At 40.7% G+C, this 22,317-nt stretch overlaps 1 protein-coding gene across 2 annotated transcripts in view; it reads right to left on the bottom strand.

Annotated features, from left to right (window-relative positions):
- The window catches only part of LOC122870658 (myosin-9-like), a 30,633-nt gene that overhangs the window by 4,751 nt on the left and 3,565 nt on the right, over positions 1-22,317 (bottom strand). The window contains exons 2-36 of one of the 2 annotated variants that reach the window (XM_044185016.1): positions 19,867-20,057; positions 19,523-19,663; positions 19,226-19,382; positions 18,890-18,917; positions 18,199-18,292; positions 17,737-17,757; positions 16,308-16,400; positions 15,922-15,985; positions 15,319-15,417; positions 14,826-14,969; positions 14,047-14,142; positions 13,843-13,919; positions 13,396-13,590; positions 12,028-12,201; positions 11,656-11,829; positions 10,862-10,976; positions 10,127-10,317; positions 9,462-9,583; positions 8,962-9,031; positions 8,707-8,867; positions 8,434-8,542; positions 7,317-7,448; positions 6,898-7,104; positions 6,625-6,762; positions 6,369-6,492; positions 5,516-5,687; positions 5,049-5,261; positions 4,460-4,604; positions 4,158-4,364; positions 3,892-3,996; positions 2,795-2,947; positions 1,568-1,816; positions 1,047-1,259; positions 625-837; positions 315-476 (exon numbers count right to left, since the gene is read on the bottom strand). In XM_044185016.1, coding sequence (XP_044040951.1) covers positions 315-476; positions 625-837; positions 1,047-1,259; positions 1,568-1,816; positions 2,795-2,947; positions 3,892-3,996; positions 4,158-4,364; positions 4,460-4,604; positions 5,049-5,261; positions 5,516-5,687; positions 6,369-6,492; positions 6,625-6,762; positions 6,898-7,104; positions 7,317-7,448; positions 8,434-8,542; positions 8,707-8,867; positions 8,962-9,031; positions 9,462-9,583; positions 10,127-10,317; positions 10,862-10,976; positions 11,656-11,829; positions 12,028-12,201; positions 13,396-13,590; positions 13,843-13,919; positions 14,047-14,142; positions 14,826-14,969; positions 15,319-15,417; positions 15,922-15,985; positions 16,308-16,400; positions 17,737-17,757; positions 18,199-18,292; positions 18,890-18,917; positions 19,226-19,382; positions 19,523-19,663; positions 19,867-20,052 — 4,944 coding nt within the window. In that variant the 5' untranslated portion in view covers positions 20,053-20,057. The remainder of the gene's footprint in view (positions 1-314; positions 477-624; positions 838-1,046; positions 1,260-1,567; positions 1,817-2,794; positions 2,948-3,891; positions 3,997-4,157; positions 4,365-4,459; positions 4,605-5,048; positions 5,262-5,515; positions 5,688-6,368; positions 6,493-6,624; positions 6,763-6,897; positions 7,105-7,316; positions 7,449-8,433; positions 8,543-8,706; positions 8,868-8,961; positions 9,032-9,461; positions 9,584-10,126; positions 10,318-10,861; positions 10,977-11,655; positions 11,830-12,027; positions 12,202-13,395; positions 13,591-13,842; positions 13,920-14,046; positions 14,143-14,825; positions 14,970-15,318; positions 15,418-15,921; positions 15,986-16,307; positions 16,401-17,736; positions 17,758-18,198; positions 18,293-18,889; positions 18,918-19,225; positions 19,383-19,522; positions 19,664-19,866; positions 20,058-22,317) is intronic. The other variant, XM_044185022.1, reaches the window with a different exon arrangement.

Genomic DNA, 22,317 nt, shown 5'->3' with positions numbered 1-22,317 from the left:
GGTGGATCATATAAAAATTAATGGCATGTTCCCATATATAACTAAACTGTTTGGGTTATAGATGAAAAATCATTGTGTGTTTATCAATTCATCATACCTTAAAATATAGGCCAACAAATACGCAAACAGCATCAGAAAACAGTAATAACCTGCAGTAAGTTGTTTTCTAGTGTTAGTCTGTTTATTATAAGACCTGTCAACTAATTTGGAAGTGATATGAGGCTCCAGTTATTTGTTTCCATTCATATTAATTTCAAGTCAAACTAGGGATTCAGTTATGGATGACCACTCCATAAACTGCATGCCTATTTTACCTGGAGTTTTTTCAGCTGTTTGAGGGCCTCATCGCGGCCCTTGTTAGCAGCATCGATCTGGAGTGCGAGCTCTGCCAGGTCCATCTCCAGTTTCTTCTTGGATGAGAGGGCCTGACTACGCTGCCTGCGTTCATCTTCCAGCTCGACCTCCATCTCACGCACCTGAAGAAGAGAAAAAGGATGTTTAGTCTCTGAAACCACGATTGAGCATTTTCTTCAGCAACTGTATGTGAAAATGTAATTTAATTAACAACCTTGCAATGATTTGTGAAATAACTGTCGCCAGACATTTTAGGGTCTTGTCTTGTACCTGTTTAACCAGCTGTTTCCTCCTCTCCTCTCCCTGCTCATCTCTGGCCTGCAGGTCTCGGTCAAACTGGGCCTTCATGGCCTGCATGTTGACCTCCAGACGCAGTTTGGCGTCCTCCGTGGCCTGCAGCTCATCCTCCAGCTCCTCCAGCTGTACTTTCATCTCCTCCAGCTGCTGCTCCATGGCACGCTTTGACTTCTCCAGCTCATGAACCTGTGGACAAGTAGGTTGCTTTGGTACACATTCAGTGTTTTTACGATAGTGGAGAGGGGCAATGAAATCTTTATTGCTTCTATAAAAAACATAATAAAAACGTTTCGATGGTTGACATTTTTAGCAAAACCAATGTCCAATCTAATCCAAAAACAGTTCATTTCATTGCAGCTCTCCATACACCAAAAGATGCCAGTGTTTTCTCTTACACTCTTGCCGACATCATCCTTGGAGGAGACCAAGTCTTCCATCTCAGCTTTGAGCAACTTATTGGCCCGGTCCAACTCGTCTTTTAGGTCCGTCATGGTCTCCAGCTCGCGGGCCAGTGTCAGAGCTCGCGTTTCCTTCTCCCTGGCCTCAGCCTCGGCCTTGTCGCGCTCCTCTGCATACTGAGTAGAAATTGTTTTCTCCTCGGCCAGCATCTAAGAGAAGGAGAGACCAGGAAAGGCAGTTGGGGGTCTACATTTTTTTGAATGAAGGTGAACAGTGCACCCAAAATTGTTTGAGAACTCAATCTCGGATGCTACAATAATGTTGGTATCTCACATTTGATTAATATTTCCAATGACCATTCATAGATTGTTACAGCTGCCACATTCTTATTTTTTAATTGTCCTTCTTATCCGAAACATCCTAGACAGTTGTCCATTTAACAAAATCTCAAACTGTCAAAAGAAAAATAAGCAGCCTTTTAGTGCATTATTTGTCTTTGTCACTGTTGACATGATACCTGGTCAAACTTCTTCTGCTTCTTCTCCAGGCTGGAGACGATCTGCCTCAGGTGGTCCTGGTCCACTATGAGGTCATCCAGCTCCTGCTGTAAACGGGTTTTTGTCTTGTCCAGTTTGTCGTAGGCTGTGGTCTTCTCCTCCAGCTGCTGCGTTATGCTTTCCAGCTCCCGCTGGCTTCGCTTGCGTCCCTCCTCCGCCCCCTCCACGGACGAGGCCTCATGTTCCAGCTTCTTCTTCATCTCTGCCAGCTGAAGACAAAAGAAAAGAGGGTGGATTAGAAGGACAAAAACGAAATATATGTGCAGGTTGGGGGACATTGTGGACCCCTGATGAAGGAATCAAGGCCACAGTTGAGGATGTCCTTCTCTATTGGCTGAGGAAGACTGGACGACAGGTGAGCAAAGCAGGTATCACTTGCACCATGCTTCTAAGAATACGTGTTTGTTTCATTGTTTTATCCTGTATTCTACTTTTAAATGATTTTAGTAGTTTCATTATTTTAGCATTTTTATTTTAAGAGTCTGCAGCCATGCTAGCAGCTCTGTGAGGCTCTACTTAGGCACAGCAGTGTTTTGAGCTAAATGCTAATGTGTTTAATGTTTACCATCTTAGCATGTTAGAATGCTAACATTTGCTAATTAGTACAGCTGAAGCTGATGGAAATGTCACTATTTTTGCAGGTATTTGGTCATAAACCAAAGTATTGGACAAATGATAGTTTCGACCTGATGATGGCACTAGGTGGAAACTCAGAGGATCACAGAAGTTATTACAATTTATAGTAAGGAGGACATGAACGTCTGAACCAAATTTCCAGTATTGTAATTTAAGTATGTAGATGTTGAGATATTTTACTGTAAGTGAAAACGTTGACCTGCTGGTGGTGCTACATGAAAAGTCAGGGGATCACCAAAGTCAGTAGGCTTGAACCTCTAGGGAACTTAAATATCAGCAGCATATCTGCAGCAAATTTCATCTCAAACCATCTAATAGTCCAGATATTTCAGACTGGATCAAAGTGGTGGACAGAGCGACCGGCAGACTAACATTGCCATCCATAGCGCTATGCCACTAGCATGCCTAATTTATTATTAGTGATCTAAGATGCCTTTAAAATCAACTATCTAATCAAACAGATCTGAGAACACAGTACAATTTCAAAAACTGTTGTGTGTGATGTGAAACAAAGATAAGTGAACAGAGAGAGCGTGACGCTGTGGACCGACCTGGGCCTGCAGAGTGGAGACCTGCTTCTCCAAGTTCTTCTTGCCCTCTTCCTCTTCCTCCAGCATCTCCCGCAGGCTGTTCTGTTCGTCCTCCAGCTGCTTCAGGCGGGTGGAGAGGGCCAGCTTCTGACGAGTCTCTTCTTGGAGCAACTTCTGCAGTTAAGAGAAGGAGAAAAAAAAAATACTTCAGAAAAATATATTGTTTAAACCCTTTGAAATTTAACCCCTTTAAATTTGCACCATGAAAAGTCATGCTGAATTAGCTATTGGCAGTTCTTGTTTGCAGTGTCACCATACAGAAACTATCACTGGATGACTTTTAATAGTCAAGAAAATGTTAAAAAAAATTATCATTATCAGGCAAGATCTGAAGTTAAAAGGAGCTTCTTTTTAAAAAAAAAAAATTTCTTAGTGGATTTACGGACACTGGGGTTATTGATATCTTTGGAAAATGTGAATCACACTGCATCCAAAAATATGTGTATCAAGTCTGTGTGTCCAGATTTGATTGAGTTATGACTGAGAAAAAGAGTGATTTATGATGCAAAATTGGGTGCTAAGGGTTTGTAGATATTAACATGTCGCAGATACTCTGTTTCTTATGTCCTTCATCAATTAAAATGAAAAGAATTGTGTATCCGAGAGTAAACAGATACAGTAAGATTAGGGTTGCAAAAAGCGATTATTTTCATCATTTGTTCATCTGCAGATTTTTTAAAATTTTTTTTATTAATTGTTTGGTCAATAAAATGTCAGAAAATAGTGAAACGTGCACCTCACAATTCTGTAAAGTCCAAGTTGACATATTCAGATATGTTTTTTTTATGACCAACAGTTCAAAACCCAAAGATATTCAATTTCCAATGTTATAAAATAAAGAAAAACATCAAATCCACACATCGGCAAAGCTGAAGCTGGTGAATTATTGTCATTTTTGCTTAAAAAAAAAAAAAAGGAAAAAAAAGTCAATTCATTATTGAAACAATTGTTTCATCAGCTACTTGTTTCAGCTTTATTTGAGATTAGAAGACATTAGTGCATTAGACATCAAAAGGAACAAGTAGCAATAGTAGCAATTTATGCATCTGTGTTTGTACCTGTGCATCCTGCAGCTGAGACTCTGTAGAAGAAAGATCTTTGCTGGTTTTGATGTTCTTGCCCTCCGCTTGACTCAGGAGGCTGTTTACGTTGTCTAGCTCCAGCTAGACAGAAAATGAAAGACACAATTTAATCAGCCACTTCATCCATCCTCACACAAACTTTCCTTTTTCAACCACCTACTCTTCCTTTACTTCCCTGTTAGCATTCACTCAGTCCTCCATCCTGTAAATCACCTCTAAGAGACCACTCTGCCATACTGTACCTGGATCTTGGCCATCTTGTTGGCCACCTCCTGCCTCTGTCGTTCACTTTCTCCGTATTTGACCTGTAGTTCTTGAACCTGGGCCTCGGCCTTCTTGCGACGGTGTTCAGACTCCCCTTTGCCTTGTGTCAGAGTCTTCATCTCGATCTGCAGCTCGTTCCACTCACTCTCCAGCGCCTGCTTGGCTTTCTCCACAGACACCTTGTTCTGCAGGAGCGGCACACATGACGCGTGTTACTGGTGTTTATTCAAATGTTTGTGAAGCACTGACATCTTTCTCTTCTGACCACCCCATTCATTACCCTTTTGGCCTGTTCCAGCTGTTCGTTGAGCTCTTCGAATGCCTGATTGTGTTTTTGTCTCATGTCAGCCATCTGCTGCTCGTGGATCTTGGCCTCTTCTTCCAGATTCTTCTTCAGCTGGGTGACCTCCATCTCACGCTTGGACCTGAATGAACAAAGAACGAGATGTGAGAAGAGGACAGGAGGGAAACAAACTAAACTTATTTATCTTTTCCCCTCAGAGCCTTCCACTCGAACACTTGGGTCAAACTGTCCATTTAATACTTTGACCCAAAGTGTCAGAGTATCTCAATTATTGGATGGATTGCCATGAAATTTGGTACAGCCATTTACAGTCCCCTGAGGATGAATCTTATTGACTTTTCATTTAGCACCTCCAGCCAGTCAGACTTTCCACTTGTCCAACACTTCAGTTTGTTACAGGATACCTCTAAGTGTTAACATGTTTACATGAGCAGGGCTGCTACTGTGGCTATAGTGGATTTCAGTGTAGGACCTCCCTGTTACCCATATGAACATGAGATGTTGAAGTGTAAGTAAAACATTTTGAGATTTAAAACTCCATATACTCTGTAGGTGTGACTGTTACCTCAGCTCCTGCTGTGCTGCAGTGGAGTCCAAAGTATCCTCCAGCTCAGTCTTGAGGGCCTCCAGCTCCTCTCCCAGGTCCCTGCGGTGTTTCTCAGCCTTGGTGCGCGCCTGCTTCTCCAGCTCCAGATCCTCCTGCAGCTCGGAGATCTGAGCCTCCAGCTCCCTGATCTTCTTCTGGGCCGAGTTCTTGGCTGCAGCCTCCTGCTCAATCCTGGAGGTGAGATAAAGAGGAGGGATGAGCTCGACATACAGGCACTCTGTGTGAATGTTGTCTGTCATCATCCTCCAACTTTTAGGATCACAGAAGTTCAATCAAATCAAATGACAACACATGCATCTGCCACACAGAGTGCATCTAAAGCGTCAAGGGGAAAAAAGGAAATGGGTCCTTCTAATCATTGCATACGACTATGACAAAACGTCATGTCATTTTAAATCTTTTTAATTCTAAATTGTTTTTAAAACCTGGCCAGTGCAGCATGGAGTTCCTCCTCCTTCTTAGCCAGCTGAGCTCGGAGATCAGCGATCTGGGCCTGCAGGTCTGCAATCTGGTCATGGAGCTCAGTGGAGTCTCCCTCAAGTTTACGACGATTCTTCTCCAACTCCTGACGCACTTTCTCCTCTTTTCTGAGACGATCTGTGAGTGAGAAGAGCAAAACCAAAAGGTATTTGAAAAGGTAAAAGAACACAAAAAACATAACACATTAAAGGATTCAAAAAGTATGGAGCCCAGGAGGTGTCATGGAGGATAAAAAAGATTTGTGCATTTGAATTATACTTAATTTGCACTCTTGATTTAGCATTGTTTATGGCGTGACATCTGATTTCAGGCTCCGCTTCTCTCACCCTCACTCCACCCAAACGAATAGGAAGAAGCAACAATCCACTTCGTGATGAAGTTGTATTGATGAACTAGGTTGCCTCTGAGCACAGAACAATGTTTGAACATCAGGCTTTTTTCCCCCCACATTCCAGCTCTGAGATTGGTCCATAAACATTACCGAGAGCGTTGGCGGAGCCATGAACACAGACCTCTCTCCAAAACACCTTTCATGTATGTAGAGTTTAGCCTCTTTCAGTTTAGTCTACAGTTTCGCAGAGTCTGCAGTCCGTTAGACTAATACATTTTATCTTCACTTGTCCCTGAGATTAGAATTTTGTTTAGACAGCATGGGAGCGAGAAACAGAGCCTGGAAGTGGATCTCTCATGTCAAAAACTATATTAAATTGAAGCACATTATTCAGTGGGTCAAAAAAGAAAAAAAAAAATAACTGAAACAAAAACAAAACAACAATAATATAAACAACAAATACTTGCCCTCCAAATCTGTGATCATGGCTTCGTGTTTATTCTTGAGTTTCTGCAAACTTTTGGACTTCTCTTCCTCCTCGGCCAAGTTGGTGGTGAACTCTGAGATCCTCTCCTCCAGCTGTTTCTTCTCCTGAGGTTATAAAAACCAAGAAAAAATGAATTACTTGTTGTCCCAGGTGTAAAGGTTCTGTTTTATTTACCTTGGATTGTATATTAATCGTTACTAAAGACCACTGGGCTACTTGAACACGTTGTATGAGACCTTGTTGAGCTTGCTGTTCTGGTCGTCCAGCACCATGACGTCCTCCTCTAGCTTCTTCAGCTTGGCGTCCGTGGTGACCTTCTCCATCTGAAGCTTCTGCCTGGCTGCTTCCTCCTCGTCCAGCTGCTGCTCCAGGTCCTGGATGAACAACATAAACAAATAATGTTAATGCATTTTTAATTTTTTTTTTTATAAAAAACACTGCGATTGTATTTTTGAGTACATTTTTCCCCATCACATCTCACATTCTGTATCCCACAGGACTTTACTGACCGTGATGTTCTGCTGCATCTTCTTTCTCTCTGTTTGCATCTGGGTGACCCTCTCTTCCTCCTCCTCCAGGCGGGATTCCAGGTCATGCAGGATCTCCTCCAGCTCCTGCTTCCTGGTGGCCAGGCGGGCTCTCATCTCCTCAGCCTCCGCACACAGCTCCGTCTCTGCCTGCAGCTGCTCTTGAAGAGCTAACTTCTCCGCCGTCAACTGGCAGAGGGGAGGCAGAGTCAAAGTGAGACTGGATAATTACATCTCAGCGCTGCATCATTCAGAAGTAAGAAGATTTGTCATAATGAGTCATGTTTTTAGGAATTGGCTACATGCTGTTGCAGTCACACTACGGAAAACCTGATGCAGATCTACAAATAAATCTGTCCACTTTCACAGATTTAAAATAAGACTGCTAAGGAGACTCCTACCTGTTGATGCTTGGTCTCATATTCTTTGAGCTGCTCCTCAGTCTGCAGTTGTCTCTCCTTCACCTTGACCAGCTCCTCCTCTTTGGCCACCATCTCCTCCTCCTGCCGAGTCACTTGCAGCAGAGGCTTCACCTGGAAGAAAAAAAAAAAAAAAAAAATTATCAACATCTCACTCTCACAAGAAACCGCGAAGAGAGACTGAGCAAAAATCTTTAAAAAATCGTTAGAGTAAAATTTATTTCTTTTGCGTTTTCTTACAGCAGTGCTACAGTACAATAAAAAAGGTGAGTGCTCTACAGATGCCCGATTGAGATGTCAATATCTCAAGGTATGTAGTCAGAAATCTACAAATCTACACCCAGAGCTACAGACTTGGACCCAAGTTGGAACAGAGTTGCAAAAATGACTACTTTCAACTCTATTTGGACTTATCGGCTGTGCCTGAAGGCTCGAGTTGACTCGAGATTTAACTTGGTGACCCATAAATATAGAAAAATTTCTGTGCTGCACATAGTTTTACCTTTTGGAGCACTATCAAACTGTCATGAATAATTAAAAACATGGGTTGCGCATCATATCTCCACAACCTCATACACACACACACACACCTGTGGCTGCAGCTGCTGGCACCAGAAATTAGCCTTTCATTAAAAAAAATTAATTAGCCTATATGCATACATGAGTAGCTTAATAGTTTATTTATGTGCTTTTAGATATTAAAAAGGACCTTTTTAGTTTTTGTAAAATATTGAAGATTAGTATTAATGTATTTTACTTGTCAGACAGGCGACATTAAGCTGCCACCCAATTAATCTGGGGTTTGATCGTTGGTAGCACAGAAATCACTGCTCAGCTTCGTCCCCAATTCACAATATTGTAATAATAATTTATAAACTTGATTTAAAGTCTGTGATTCAGAACAGGACTATCAACTTATTTTTGTTTAAATAAATACCAAAACGAGTAAAAACAGAGTACCAGATATTCTTATTCCTATATTTTGATAGTTCTAATAGTAACCATGACACCAGCATGGTTTAACTACTGCTGTCCTACTATTGGGTTGTCCAACAACGATGAAAGAAAGCAACTTTAAGTGCCTTCTCTAATCTCTTACCTTGGTGAAAAGCCTCCACCACTGCCAGTTCCTGAGTTTGAGGTAAGCAGCACAGTTCCTCTGGATAACTTTCATGGCGGTCAGCTGCTGCTGTCTCTTGGTAAAGGCTCTAGAGTAAAAAATGTAAATAACATTCGCCATTTTGCCTAGAAGTTATGTTCTCTCATTATGTTACATTTATTCATTTGCAGTAAAAAAACAAAAGCTGAAGTACACACATAAGTTGCTTGATGAAATATTTTCACTGTTATGGATCAAGTTAATCCTTCATACTTGCGGGCCACATATCCTCTGCACCAGGCCTGGAAGCTGATGATCACATCAGTGATCTTCATGTCTCTCTCCTCCTCCAGGTGGGCCAGGACTCCGGCTCTGAAGAACACTTTACTTTGACCGATGCGGTACAGGTTTGGGTCCAGCTCCAGAGCTTTGATCTGACATGAAGGGGACAGAAGTGACTCAATGACAAGTCCTAAAGCTTGAAATGGAGAATTAAATTTACTTCTAAAACTGATTTATTGTTCTTACCATGAGCACACAGGCTTGCTTGCCATCCATAAAGCCCTTTGGAATGGAATTCGGAGTGAGGATTTCATACCTGAGAGACAGACATGCACAATCAAATTACTCAGGTAGTTTGACTTTCTTCTAAATGTGTAATTAAGGATGGCAGTTGTTTTTATAATTAAACGTGCCAATTTTTTTACTTTATGACTTGCTTTTATAGTTACAGACACATTCACTTGTCTGTGAATGATCTGTTTTTTTGATCAATTTTTCTATTTCATGTTTGTCCTACTTGAGAACTTGAAGTTTCGACCGGGATGGGGATCTTTATTGGGTGGTTTAGATATAAATGTGTCTGAAAATGCTCTGGTGGGAGGATGATTACTTTAGAGGGGGACAACATGACAGAAAAAAAGGCAAGAAATTATTTTCCATACTGAAGTCTCTTTCTAAAAATATATTGATAAAAAAAAAAGAAAGAGGTTCACAAGTTTGCAGATACATCTGGTGCTGTTTGTCACCTCTGTCTGAACTCCTGGAAGACGATGCGGTTGGGGAAACCCTGTCTGCAGATGCGAATCCCCTCTAGGACTCCATTACACCTCAGCTGGTCCAGAACCAGGTGAGACTCCAGTTTACCAGCCTGAAGAAGAAACAAATCCATAAAAACACCATTAAAGAGCTCTTTGTGTGTTCGGGCTCTTTTTTTTTTTTTTTTTTTTTTTTTTTTATAACCATAATGTATAGTCAGATTATTTGCAATGGTAAAAATCAAATAAGTGTCTATTAATATTTTTTTGTTGACTTTCTTCTAATCTGAATTGAGGGTCTGAGGATCGTGGGCGTCATAAGTCGTACCAATTTGTGATATTGGGCTGTATAAACAAAATGGTCTTGTCTAATACACCATGTGTCAGGAATCAAATGAGTAGGGGTTCTTTTACTGTGGATCCCCACATGTCAAGTGAAGCAGAACAATATTTGTTTCCATGGCTGAAAGCATTCAAGGCTCATAAATCTCTCCCTCTTTTCTTCTTTGTTAGTTAAACTCGTGTCTTATACAGGCACCAGTATGCCCGAGCACGTTAGCAGTTTGTTGTGGTAGGAAGTGAAGGAACATTAAATATAACACTCATGCATCAATTTCTGCAACAGCTGCAAAGCTGAGGCGCTGTTTGTTCTGTACCTTCTTCTCGTGGTTGGGGATGATGCAGCGGACGAAGTTGGGGTTGGTGTTCCTGAGCGTGGCCATGAGGTTACCCAGCTGCTCCTTGTACAGCTGCCCCACGGTGCGGAACATGCCCTTACGGGTTTTGAACGCACCGTGCATGGAGTCCGACATTCCTGCCACCTTATCCAGGCCAACAATACGGTCCACTGAGAAGGTGGAAAACTATTTTGTCAGTGTGTTTTATGACACTGAAATGAAATCTCTTATTATTTCTCATAAAGAAAACATGTTTGTATGTCACATCTTTTACTTGTAGATAACAAATAACTGCTACCCTGACTGCAGCTCTTTTTCTTCTCTCAAAAAACACCAGAAGGCTTTACTAATGTTTGAAAACTGCATCAGCCATTGAGTGATTCTTCGACTATTAGTTCATTTAAGTATTTGCATTTTACTTGCAATTAATTGAGGGTTATTTTTAAAAAGTGACTAATTTAAACAAAGTGTTTTCTAATGCACACTTGGTAGGCAGGTGTGTAGAAAGATACTGTTAAATTCCTGCACCAAGTTTGTTGGAAATGCCTCCAGTGTTTCAGTCATGGACCTTCATCGGGCATTAAAAGATACTTTTTAAAAATGTCACATTTCTGATAACTTTAGTACCAACAGTTTGCAGAAATTCAATATTTACATACACCAGTAAGTAAGCAAGCACTATGATTGATGGATAAATTCAGTCACACCACTTACTGTCTCTCCACAGGTCAGCGGTAAATTTGTCTGTAGACTGGTTGAGCAAAGTGGCCACACACTCATTCAGAGGATCCATGTTTTTCAGCAGCCAGTTGTCTGCTTTGTAGTCCACCTGCACCAGAGGAGAGCTACATATATAATGAAGAGCTGGAAAGTTGGTTACCACCAAACCATCGTTAACTTTAAGTTAATACCTTGATGCCCTGTCTTATTCTAAAGCACAGTGCAAGCATTTAAGTATTTAATTTTGTGTACGCAGAATTTAGCCAGAAGACATCCATGCAGCCATCTAGTAGTGGAAAGTAATGATGTACATTTATTCAAGTACAACTTTCAGCTATTTGTGCTGTACTTGAGTATTTCCATTTTGTGCTACTTTATACTTTTACTCTACTACATTTAAGAGAAAAATAATGTACTTTTTACTCCAGTACATTTATATGACTGATTAAAAAGTGTGAAGATTAAAATAAAACAAAAGTATGATCAGTTAATAAAATATGATTATTTCTTATAGATCAAACTACCTAAAAGTATATAAAGCAGCTCAAGCTGTGTTCCTTTTCCACCAACTACAACATCAAAATACTACATTCATGTTATTGCTCATTGACTTCAGACTTCTGCAGGAGGATAATTTCACTCACATACCTTCTATAGGAATATATAAAGAACTTGTCTATTAACTGACTTAGATTGTCAAGAGTAAAAACCAGGACTTTGCCCAAAGAAAAAACTTTTCAAAAATTAGGGCTCTATAAATGAGCAGAGAAGTGTAAATGTCCAATGACCTTTCCAGCATAGTGTATAATGCAGAAATCAGCGTCGTCCTTGAGTTTCTTGGGTTTCTGGAACTTGGGGTGTGTTCCCTGCTCCTGAACCACCTTCTCCACAAAGCTCTTGTCTGTGGCTTTGGGGAACCAGCACTCTTCGTCCAGCAGAGCCAGGATGCCTGGAGGACCGGCCTGTAACACAACAAACACACGTCAGTCTGCAGTTCAAAAGGAATCAGATTTTATAATGTGCAGTTACATGCCTTGACTTGTATTACACAACTGTATGCTGCAGAAAATACAGTACAGTGTTACTCCAGGCTGAGACAGGTACTGTCAGTGTTATTAGTGTGAGTCTTGGGGAGGAATAATAACTGGGAGACGTCTTACAGGTTTTTCAATGAGGTCGATGCAGGGCTGCAGGTCGAGGCCGAAGTCGATGAAGCTCCACTCGATGCCCTCCCTCTGGTACTCCTCCTGCTCCAGGATGAACATGGTGTGGTTGAAGAGCTGCTGCAGCTTCTCATTGGTGTAGTTGATACACAGCTGCTCAAATGAGTTCAACTGTAGGAGAGAATTAGAGAAACCATTACTCAATCTACAGAAAATTAATCGGCAACGTTTGTTTTGTTTTTTAAATTTAAAAATCGAGCAATCGTTTGTCATTTTGTATTACAAAAATGTACTTGTTCCAGCTTCTCAAATGCTTCTCTTTAATTTCCACGTTAGTAAACGGAATATTTTTGGGTTTTCGGTCAGATCACACAAGAAATTAATTGTCAATGGTCAATTGTGATGGGGATTTTTGACTAATTTCTGATATTTAATAGATCAAACAACTAATCAATTAATTGAAAATAATCGTTAGTTGAAGCCCTAAAATCATTATACCGTATTTACAATTTTCCTTACCCATATAACCTATAAACAAAATAAATATCGCAACATTTTTATCAATAGAGGGAGCGGGTCTCCTTCCACGGAGGCTGCCATGTTGAGAGGCGGCGCACTTTGCATACAAAGTCAATGGAAAGAAGTGATAAGACACGACATTTGTGTGTGATTTGATGTCCTCCTCTTTACAATGTCCCTGTTGCAGCCAATGGCAGGCAACAACACAGCTTTGTAGGTTATAATAGAGTATGTCTTGGCTCTAGCAACACCTGGTGCCTGACATTGCTTGCCTGACTAAAACCTCCCTTCAGTGCAGGACCAGGAAGATCTGCGGGCTCAACTGTTTCCAAGGGACTGGTTATTTTAGATATTTGAGACCGGTCTGTAGTGTTTTGCCAGTCATCTTATTAGTCTTATTTTTTGCAGAATTTTCCCAGAAAACAAACATGCCCCCCCCCCACACACACACACCCCACCACCACCACCACATCTGGAGAGTGATGGGGCTGCAGACTTGGGCGTCCTGGTTGACACCCTGCCCGTTCATCAGGTTTTACCTGCTGTGTGTGTCAGGGCTTCTCCAGAGTCTTACAGTACAGGGACACTGTTAAAGAGTCGACCTACACAGTACAACCCCACATGTGCTTTTAACTATTTTGCATGGCTGGACCTCCTCTTCACTCCTCTGGATTTTGCTGCCCATTCATTTCTTTGAAGAATTGGGCAAGATGTATTCACTTCCTGATTTGAAGCTGCCTCTTTTAATTTGACAAGAGTGACTGTGCCAGCAGAGTGCTCTGTCTGATCATAGAACATTGAGTTACGATGCATAACTGTCAATCTGTCAAGCCCTGAACACATCACCTCAAAGATCTCAAATCCAGCGATATCAAGGATGCCAATGAAGGAGGCTCCCTGTCTCTTGGTCTTGTCCAGGGCTTTATTGATCCTCAACACCAGCCAGCGGAACATCCTCTCATAAGAGGCTTTGGCCAGAGCCTCGACAGCAAACTCAGCCTGCTCCTGGGTCTGGGCCTTCTGGACATAGTCCCTGCCAACCTGCAAAAAGAAATACTCCAGTGTCATCCTGTGATACTAAAATCATCATTACATGGAAACTGGCTCCTTGACAAAATGTCATTAATTTAACTGGGAATAAGAAACAAAAACAAAAGTGGAAAAAAATGTCAAGAGAAGACATGAACTAACAGTCAGAAGGTAGAAATGTGGCCATAATCATTAGAAGAAAAAGGTAAAGATTTCATATTATTGAATGTCGAGGAACTTCCATGTATTGGTTGCTATGCAGACCTTGATTCTGGGAGACAGGATGGCTCGTGTGAAGTCCGTCACATTGATGCTCAGCAGGTGACACACTTTCTGGGCAGCTGGGGGTGAAACATGGGAGTCATAGTGGAGGATGTTGGATGAATTGGGAAGGTTTGAGCAAATGGAAAGAGACAGACAGCGTGCGCAGAGGCAATGATGATGGTGTGTCTGTGTAAATGTGTGTACCGGTGTCATCAGGCATGGAGGCCTGGTCAGAGTTACGCTCCTTCTTGAAGGTCATGTTCCCCAACTGCAGCACGGCCGACACCACCTTCAACAGACCTGACAAGCAATCAGAAGAGGTCACTGCGTGCTGCAGAGAAAAGAATCACATGATCAATAATATGTGCCACCATTCGTTTGATAATCTCACCCCATTAAAAAAAACAAAACAAAACACCCCTGTAAAACATATTCTGTGTAATAAGATCTTTAAAAAAAAAAAAATTATAATAAATAAATATCACACTCCTTAAAACAGATTTACATTCAGGAATGTCACTCAGGTTGTTCTAAATAAATACCATTTTATTAGAATTTAATACATTCAACTTTATAAATAAGTCGAGCTGCAATAATTAACTGATTAAGCGATTAGTCGATGGAAAATTGGAAAATTAATCTGGCACTTTTTTGATGAGCAAAAATGCAAACATTTGATGCTTCTACCTTCTCAGATATAGAGATTTGATGTTTTTCTTTGTCATATGAGTGTAAACTGAATATCTTTATCTTATCTGGGTTTTGGACTGTTGGTAAAAAACAAAACAAAAAAAAACACCCCACCACATCTGAATACTGTGCAAAACTATAAAAAGGTATTTCTAAAATCAATTAATCGAGAAAATAATCAGCAGATTAAAAAGGTGCTCTGTGGAGTTTCTTGTTGTAACCAAACAAAAGTTATGTTTACATTCAGTGTTTTTCACGTCGAGTGCATTTTTGATAATGAAAATAACAGGTACCAGTTATTTCCTCTTCTGGGATGCTCATGATCTGAAAGGCGTCCATGGTTTCAGTGAACATGTCCTTGTCCTGCTGACCAGGAATTTTCACGTTTCCATTGGACAGGAAACGGTACTTGCTGTAATCTTCCAGACACAACTCGGCTAGAGTGAGAGAATAGAGGACAGAATTATTTATGGAGAATTTAGCATTTTAAAAACAGACTTGTTAAGCTGAGATGGCTCTGGTAATACACTTTCATGGGCCTACTAAACTCATACAGCTTCAGCACTATTGTATTGCTGACACTAATAACTGAACCGAGAAATGGGAAGCTTAGTTTTCAATTTTAGTGGACTAAATCAGCTACTTTCTGTGTATCTATACAAGTTGATTGATAAATGGCTCTTGAACTGCAAGTCACGTTAGCTAACAATAGACCGCATTTATATTGCTTCTTTCTGTGACTTTCATTCACGTAGTTTGATGCATTCACGTAATAAAATGTCTCACAGCGCAGCTTGTCCCCTGCTCCTGTCAGCATGTAGTAGAAGATGTGGAAGCTCCTCTCCTCTTTAGCTTGTCGGATGGCCCGAGACTTCTCCAGCAGATCTGGTAACATTTCAGTCAAGGACAAACAAATACAAAAGCAAACGCAGCATGACAAACAGCATCTTTAAAATATACTGCAGAAACAAGGCTGGATAACAAGTGGATCCTTGGCGGCCCTGAAAAACCCAGCTTGTCTTTGTGGTTCTTTGTAGTAATGTCACTAAAGGACAATTAAAAACAAACATACGGGGCCTGAGGCTGCACTTGCACCTGCGTTTTTACCCGACCTTGTGGCCCTGTCTTATAGAGGGGTGTCAAAAACTAGTTTTAATACTTTTAATATGTCAGTTGATATTAAGCTTGCATGGTACATATCCTTAAATAACTTTCTTGAATAATCACAGACGCAAAGTATTACAGCATGGAAATTCTGATTGGTTTGTGTCACTCTTTGCAAAATGGGTTGGGGGAAGGTAATTTTTGCCCCGGCGGCCACCGAGCAGGTTAATCCAGCCCTGTACAGAACAATTGAGAAAGTAAGTTGCATGTTTTTAAAAAGGATGCAAGTTTCAATGTTGGCTCCAACGATGTATCCATTGACGTCAAAGTTGATCCTGATGAATTTTCCCTACAAGAGAAAACAAGTCAAAGTGATGTTTGTAGTGTTGAACATGTTTAAAAAGGCCCTGAAAACCTATTTTCTCAATCAGCTTCTTACTATGAGTGCTGGGGTCCTACGTAAACACAACATAAAGTTATTTCACATTCGAGATTTCTGTAGTTGTGTTTTTATCTGCTCTTCTCAATGATTTGAAGTGGGCGGGGCTTTAAACTTGTACTTTTGACCTTTGTTTTGATTTGGTGCTTATTATTAGACATGAATTTCATGTTTTCTAGAAAAAAAAGTATGAGTTTAAATAAATTCTTCAGGTGCTTCAAGTCATTCTTACGAATCTTGAGGAGTTGTCGTTCTTGACGGTCTTCGCATTGCCGAAGGCCTCCAGGATGGGGTTTGCTTGCAGCAGCTGTTTCTCCAGTTCCCCCTGACAGAGAGGATACAGTATCAGAGCAAACTACAGATACCAATAACACTTCATCATAACTCTAAGCTGGACATAGTCAAGCAACCGCAACTTTAAAATCATGCTTTTTCTTGCAGCTCTGCAGATCTTTCATTGGCGAATACAAAAAGAAGCTATGTGCAATGACTTGTTCATCTTATTTAAAAGAATTCAGGCCGTGTATTCATATCACCTCAGGGGATGTTATCCTTGCCCAATCAACCGCACACACACGCACACACACACACACACACACGCAAGCAAATACTGAATCCTGCACATTCCAACACACATTCCCGCAGCACAGCAAGCCCACTCAAGCACAAACACCCTGTAGACCATCCCTGTCCATGCAGGCACAAACAAGAAAACACAAGAAGCACACAGGCCGGTTAGCCAAGATCCCAAAAGGAAATGCAGGAGTGTATTTCACTGTGACACCTGAAACAAGCTACATACTAGTACATAACAATGACAAAATCAAGAATAACCAGATTGAGGAAAAAAACCAAAAAAAAAAAACCGACCACAGTTCACTGCCAGAAAGGAAATAATCGTTAAGGCAGACTTATCTCTTTATCCTCTGAACCCATACCAGACTCTTTATTGTGCATGGTAAACTTATTTTTGTATTTTAAAAGAAACTATTCAACTCATTTATAGAACTTGTGAGGGGTAAATCTTCTTACTATTGTAGTTTTTTTCTTATTTACAAAAAAATAAAATAATTGTTTGATGTTTTGGGAAATCCACTTATTTGCTTTCTTGCCAAGAGTTTGATTGATACCACTTTCATATCTGTATGCTAAATATGAAGCTAAAGCAAGTAGCTGGTTAGCTTAGCTTAGCATAAAGGAAACAGGGGAGAATTGCTAGCTTGGTTCTGTCCAAAGGAACAAAAAAAGTGTAAAAATGTCAAGTTGGGATTTCTTACACTTTTTGGTTTTTGTACAGATTAAACAAATGAGACATAACGTGTTAATTAGTCAGCTTTAGGAGTGCTGGTAGGCAGGTTTTGTTGCTTTGGACAGAGCCAGGTTAGCTGTTTCCCCCCGTTTCCAGTCTTTATGCTAAGCTAAGCAGCTACTTGCTTCAGCTTCATATTTAACGTACTTCTCGTTTAATTCTTGGCAAGAAAATGAATAAGCATATTTCTCAAAATGTCCAGCTATTCCTTTAAAGCCACAGACTATATTTAAGTGAATTTTAATGCATTTCCTTGAAAAGCCAGACAAAAGACAAAAAAAACGCATCCTTTTAGTAGAGTACTGCATGTGCAAACAGACACATGCATATGGCGTCAGAGAGATTAACTCACATGTGAGAAAACTGCATTGCCCTGCAGAAGAGGTGAGAAAGGAGAGAGTTCAACACATTTCATACCAACTTCAACACACAAGTTACGTAACTGGAGAGGAAACCTGGTGTCAACCTGGTGAATTAAGAAGTGATTAATCAAACGATATCTTGAAGAATAAAAGTACACACACAAACACATTCACTTCTGAGTTCAGCTTCACTGTAAGTCACCGCAGAGAGGTGAGGCAGGCACGTCGAGGCCCGAAAGTGGAATGTGCAGTAGTTGCCACACAGCTCGTTCAGGTAGACTACATTTTAGAGATGGACTAACATGGAGAGTGCAAGGAACATCAGAGGAGAGGAAAAAAAAGACAGGGTGGGGTTTCCATCGTGGTCTTTCCAAATCTTCAGACAAACCATCAGGAGACAATCAGGAAGAAATAAGAGAATGAAAAAGAAAAAACAGTGACTTTTTACTGACCTGATCTTTCTTGGACTTGAAAGATGAGGCAACATGGGCAAGATACTGAATGACTTTCTTGGTATTTTCTGTTTTCCCTGCTCCTGATTCCCCACTGCAGAAAAAGCCACAGCACATAACATATCATGTGTCTAAATCTTGCTATCAGTCATACAGGGTCAGTATCCTGAACATCATGGCAGGGGCAATACTGATCCTAAAGGCATTAAAAGCAACACATTACACAAATAAAGACAAGGGTTAAATACAACTTAAGCTGATTTTGACCTCTTTTCTCATTACCTACAGAAATAAACAAGTGAAATGTTTCTACGGTCTAGAACAAAATTTCACCCTAAATTTTTTTACACAACATGGGTGAGAAAAGCTGCAATGCGCTGGTACACTAGTAATTTAAAACATCTACAATTCCGTGACAACCTGGCAAACTATCTACTGATAAAGATCATGTGATGTGATCAAAAGCTTCAGAACTGCAACTAAATAAAGCTTCAGGCGAGATTGTTTTGTCAAGGAAAACGTAGCTCAATTGCACAATGAAATCTGACTTTGAGGGTTTTGAGGGGAAAGCTAACTTTAAACTTGATCCTACAACCAATAGACTGTATGAATCTGACCACTAAAGAAAAAAAACTGCATACCGTCCTAAACCAAGTTATTGTAAAGATACCAAGAGAGCAGAGTAACCTACGTGCAGAGGATGGACTGGTCCTCGCGGTCTGAGAGGAAGAGAAAGAGGAAAAATTTCAATCAGGGAAAAAACATTGACATAATAGAAAAACACAGCAAGCTGAAGTGAGAATAAGGCACGGTGGTCTTTGGGAAATTATGATGGACATTTTTCACTATTTTCTGATATGTTTTAGTTGAAATTATTTATTTATTAATTGAAAGTGTAAATAATCGTTAGTTGCAGCCCTAAAACTATGTGTGCATGTACATATCAGTGTATACACACTCCTCAGCTATGTAATGTCTAAAGTCCCCAAACACGCTGTTTTTCTTTACAAAAATACAACTGCAGTACCCTGCATCATGCTCCTGTAGGCCGTGTCTGTGATGGCGTAGATGTGAGGGGGCATCTCATGTCTCTTCTTGCCCTTGTACATGTTCACTATCTCCTCAGTGTAGATGGGCAGGTACTTGTATGGGTTGACCACCACGCAGAAGAGACCGGAGTATGTCTGGGTACGACAGAAGATAGTTACTGTCAGAGAGGAGTGTTAATGCAACCGCTCACATGTGACGATCTGTGACATGAGATTCTCTGCAAATCCAGATTCATGGTGCCGCTGTATAAACACGTGTATCCACCCAAACTCACATAGATGAGTCCAGAGTAGTATCTCTCCTTCAGGTTGTGCAGCACGGAGGCCTCGTTCAGGCAGGTGAGCTCCGCCATGTCCTCCACCTTACTGAACTTGGGTGGGTTCATCTTCTGAATGTCATCCTTATTTATCTTCACCTGAGATTTACAGAGACAACACACCTGTCAGACGGACTTCCTGAACAAGACTTAGATAGCGGAAACATTCGTTTGAAGTAAACTTTAACAATGTTTTCAGATAAACGCTGCATCAATCAAATGAAAATGCCTCTTAAGGACGGTGCTCAACATCTTGATTTTAATTCATAATGCTAACAGACAAACACATTCTTCACTTTCACCTTCTTGCCAGAGTCCGTCAGCTCCACCACACACTCATCTCCATGCTCCTCCTTGATGGAGCCGGCCTCGAAGCCCAGCTTCTCAGAGGGGACCCACACCAGCTTCTTGGTGGCCCAGTCGGCCTGGGCCATGGGGTTGTTCATCCCACTGCGGTCCCCATACAGGAACATGTCTGCGTCCGTCATGGTAGCTTTAAGATAGAGCAAGAAAGCATTTTAAAACAAATATGAAGCCATTTCGAGCAATCTGACGTCTGAAGAGTTGCAGTCCTGGTTTTATTACTTTCGTGAAATTTATAAATACCTCCACTAGGAAGGTTATTGTTTTCACTTATTTATATGGCAGGATCAAAGAGGTTTTGGTCATGGGTCACGAAAGAACAGTATTGGTTTAGTGCAGTTCATCATGTAGACATTAAATCCCTTTATATTTCGGTGTGAAGAAGAGGAAAATTTTTCGCTATAGGCCATCAGTACATGCCACGCCCATTTCCGATTTTAAACCATTTTGCATTCTTTGAGAGTTTTGTACCACTTCACCAACAAATTTAATGTATTCTTCACCAAACTGAAAGGTTAAATTTATTAATCCATAAAAACATGGAAAGCACAGTGCTCCCATCCCAAATCAACAGACGCTGATTACAAAAAAGGCAGGAAACACCCACAAAATAAAACCCATAAAACAAAACTACATTTCATAATAAAACTGTTAAAAACATTTAAAAAAAAAAAAAAAAAAAAGACTAGGATCAAAATAAATTAAAATCCCAGTTTCTCAATTTAGCACCCAGCATCTTTAGATGAACCAGAAAAAAGTTATTCACTAGTTCTTGATATTCTTGTTATTTTGAAGTAATTTGTTGCCTAATTCTTGTAGGAGTGGCCAACAAGTCTTGAATCATGAACTCCAAGTGATGCTATTAAATTACCCACAAGTTGTGCAAAAGCACCATGATAAATTCAGATGGTATTAACTCAGACGATCATCATTGCACAAATCCCTTTTATACTTGGAAGAATCAGGATTTAGGTATTATTACCATCTATTACCATGTTTGTTTTCATGGCAGATCAAGATTCAGATTAAAAATGTCAAAACATGGAGACCGGGGGCGTTTAAGACGCTGACAATGTAATCGCAGCGGTTTGAGTTCGGCTTTGTTGCACATCATCCCTCCTCTCTTTCCTCATTTCCTTGGTGGAGTTATTAACTTTGAGTGGTCAGTTTGTCTTGTCAGAGAGGATTTGGTGCAACTCTCTGGTTCTCTATAGAGCTGGTCTTGTACTGGACTGAGTTATATTGAGGATCTTTGCCCACCCCCCATTTACATACAGACGAGAGACAGAAAATTATAAACACCTTTCAATGCAACAATGTACAATGCAAGAAGTACTCTGTGTGTGTCCTGAAACTTGACTACAGCAGCCTCTGTTCTTACTGCTCGTCATGCCACTAAAAGTGTCACTCACCATGTGTGATAATAACTGTGTTTAGTTTGTATAATGACTTTTAGCTTTGACTTTTCATATAAATATTTACATGCAGGTGTGTGCACAGACATGATCTCAAGGCGATTAAATTTACTGCACAGTCAGAAGGTAACAGGAAGCACAGCACAAGTTTGGGTACATTATAAACCTAACTGTGCACTAAAGTTCTTCAATGCAGACAAATGTAGAGAAAATGGTACGACAGGAGGTAAAATCTCACTGTAGTAGCATTACTTTATGATCAGAGAAAAAAAAAGTTCAAACATGTTTCATTTCCATCATTACCAGTGTGTTTTCATGCAGCTGCAGCTCAACACAGTCAGACAAAACAATTAGTCACCTTTTCACCTGAGCTCCGCAGTACGACTCTCCACATTTCCTCTACCTGTCCATGCTTTATTCCCCGTCTGACTCTCATGCCTTCCTCACCAGCTAATTACACAGAATTCCACAAATTCCCGGCTCCTTCTCCCACTCCTCATTATCCACAACCCTCTCTTTTAGAGCCGCAGTTCCCGCCACAGGTAACAAATGTGCAGCTATTACGTATCATTCTGCTTCAGGACAGTGAGACTGGCTCTGTGCATTTAAAGCCTCTGGTAATGGGAGTTTTGTAAAAGTCCTGGTAAAAGGCCGGTGGAGGGATGCTTTGCAGTCAGAGAGGCAGGCAGGAATGTTGGGAGCAAGTCTGGGCAGAGAGAGAAATGTCACCCCCCCCCCAACCACACCCTGGAGAGAGACTTAATGCCTCGTCAGAAAAACATGAAAATACCCTCAAAAAGATAAAATCCAGCACCTCGATTCTGCTCTCACCAAACACTGTGTTGAACTCATTTAGTGTCTGCGAGATAATCCCCTTTGAGATGCAGCATCAAGTCATTATGTTTCAAAGAAAGCATGCACAGAACCACATGACAGACAAAATTATTATTATGACATTAATTCAGGAATATTAAA

Source organism: Siniperca chuatsi, linkage group LG3 (genome assembly GCF_020085105.1).
Source record: "Siniperca chuatsi isolate FFG_IHB_CAS linkage group LG3, ASM2008510v1, whole genome shotgun sequence".
Classification (NCBI taxonomy): Eukaryota; Metazoa; Chordata; class Actinopteri; order Centrarchiformes; family Sinipercidae; genus Siniperca; species Siniperca chuatsi.
This window is presented reverse-complemented; position numbering and strand designations above follow the sequence as displayed.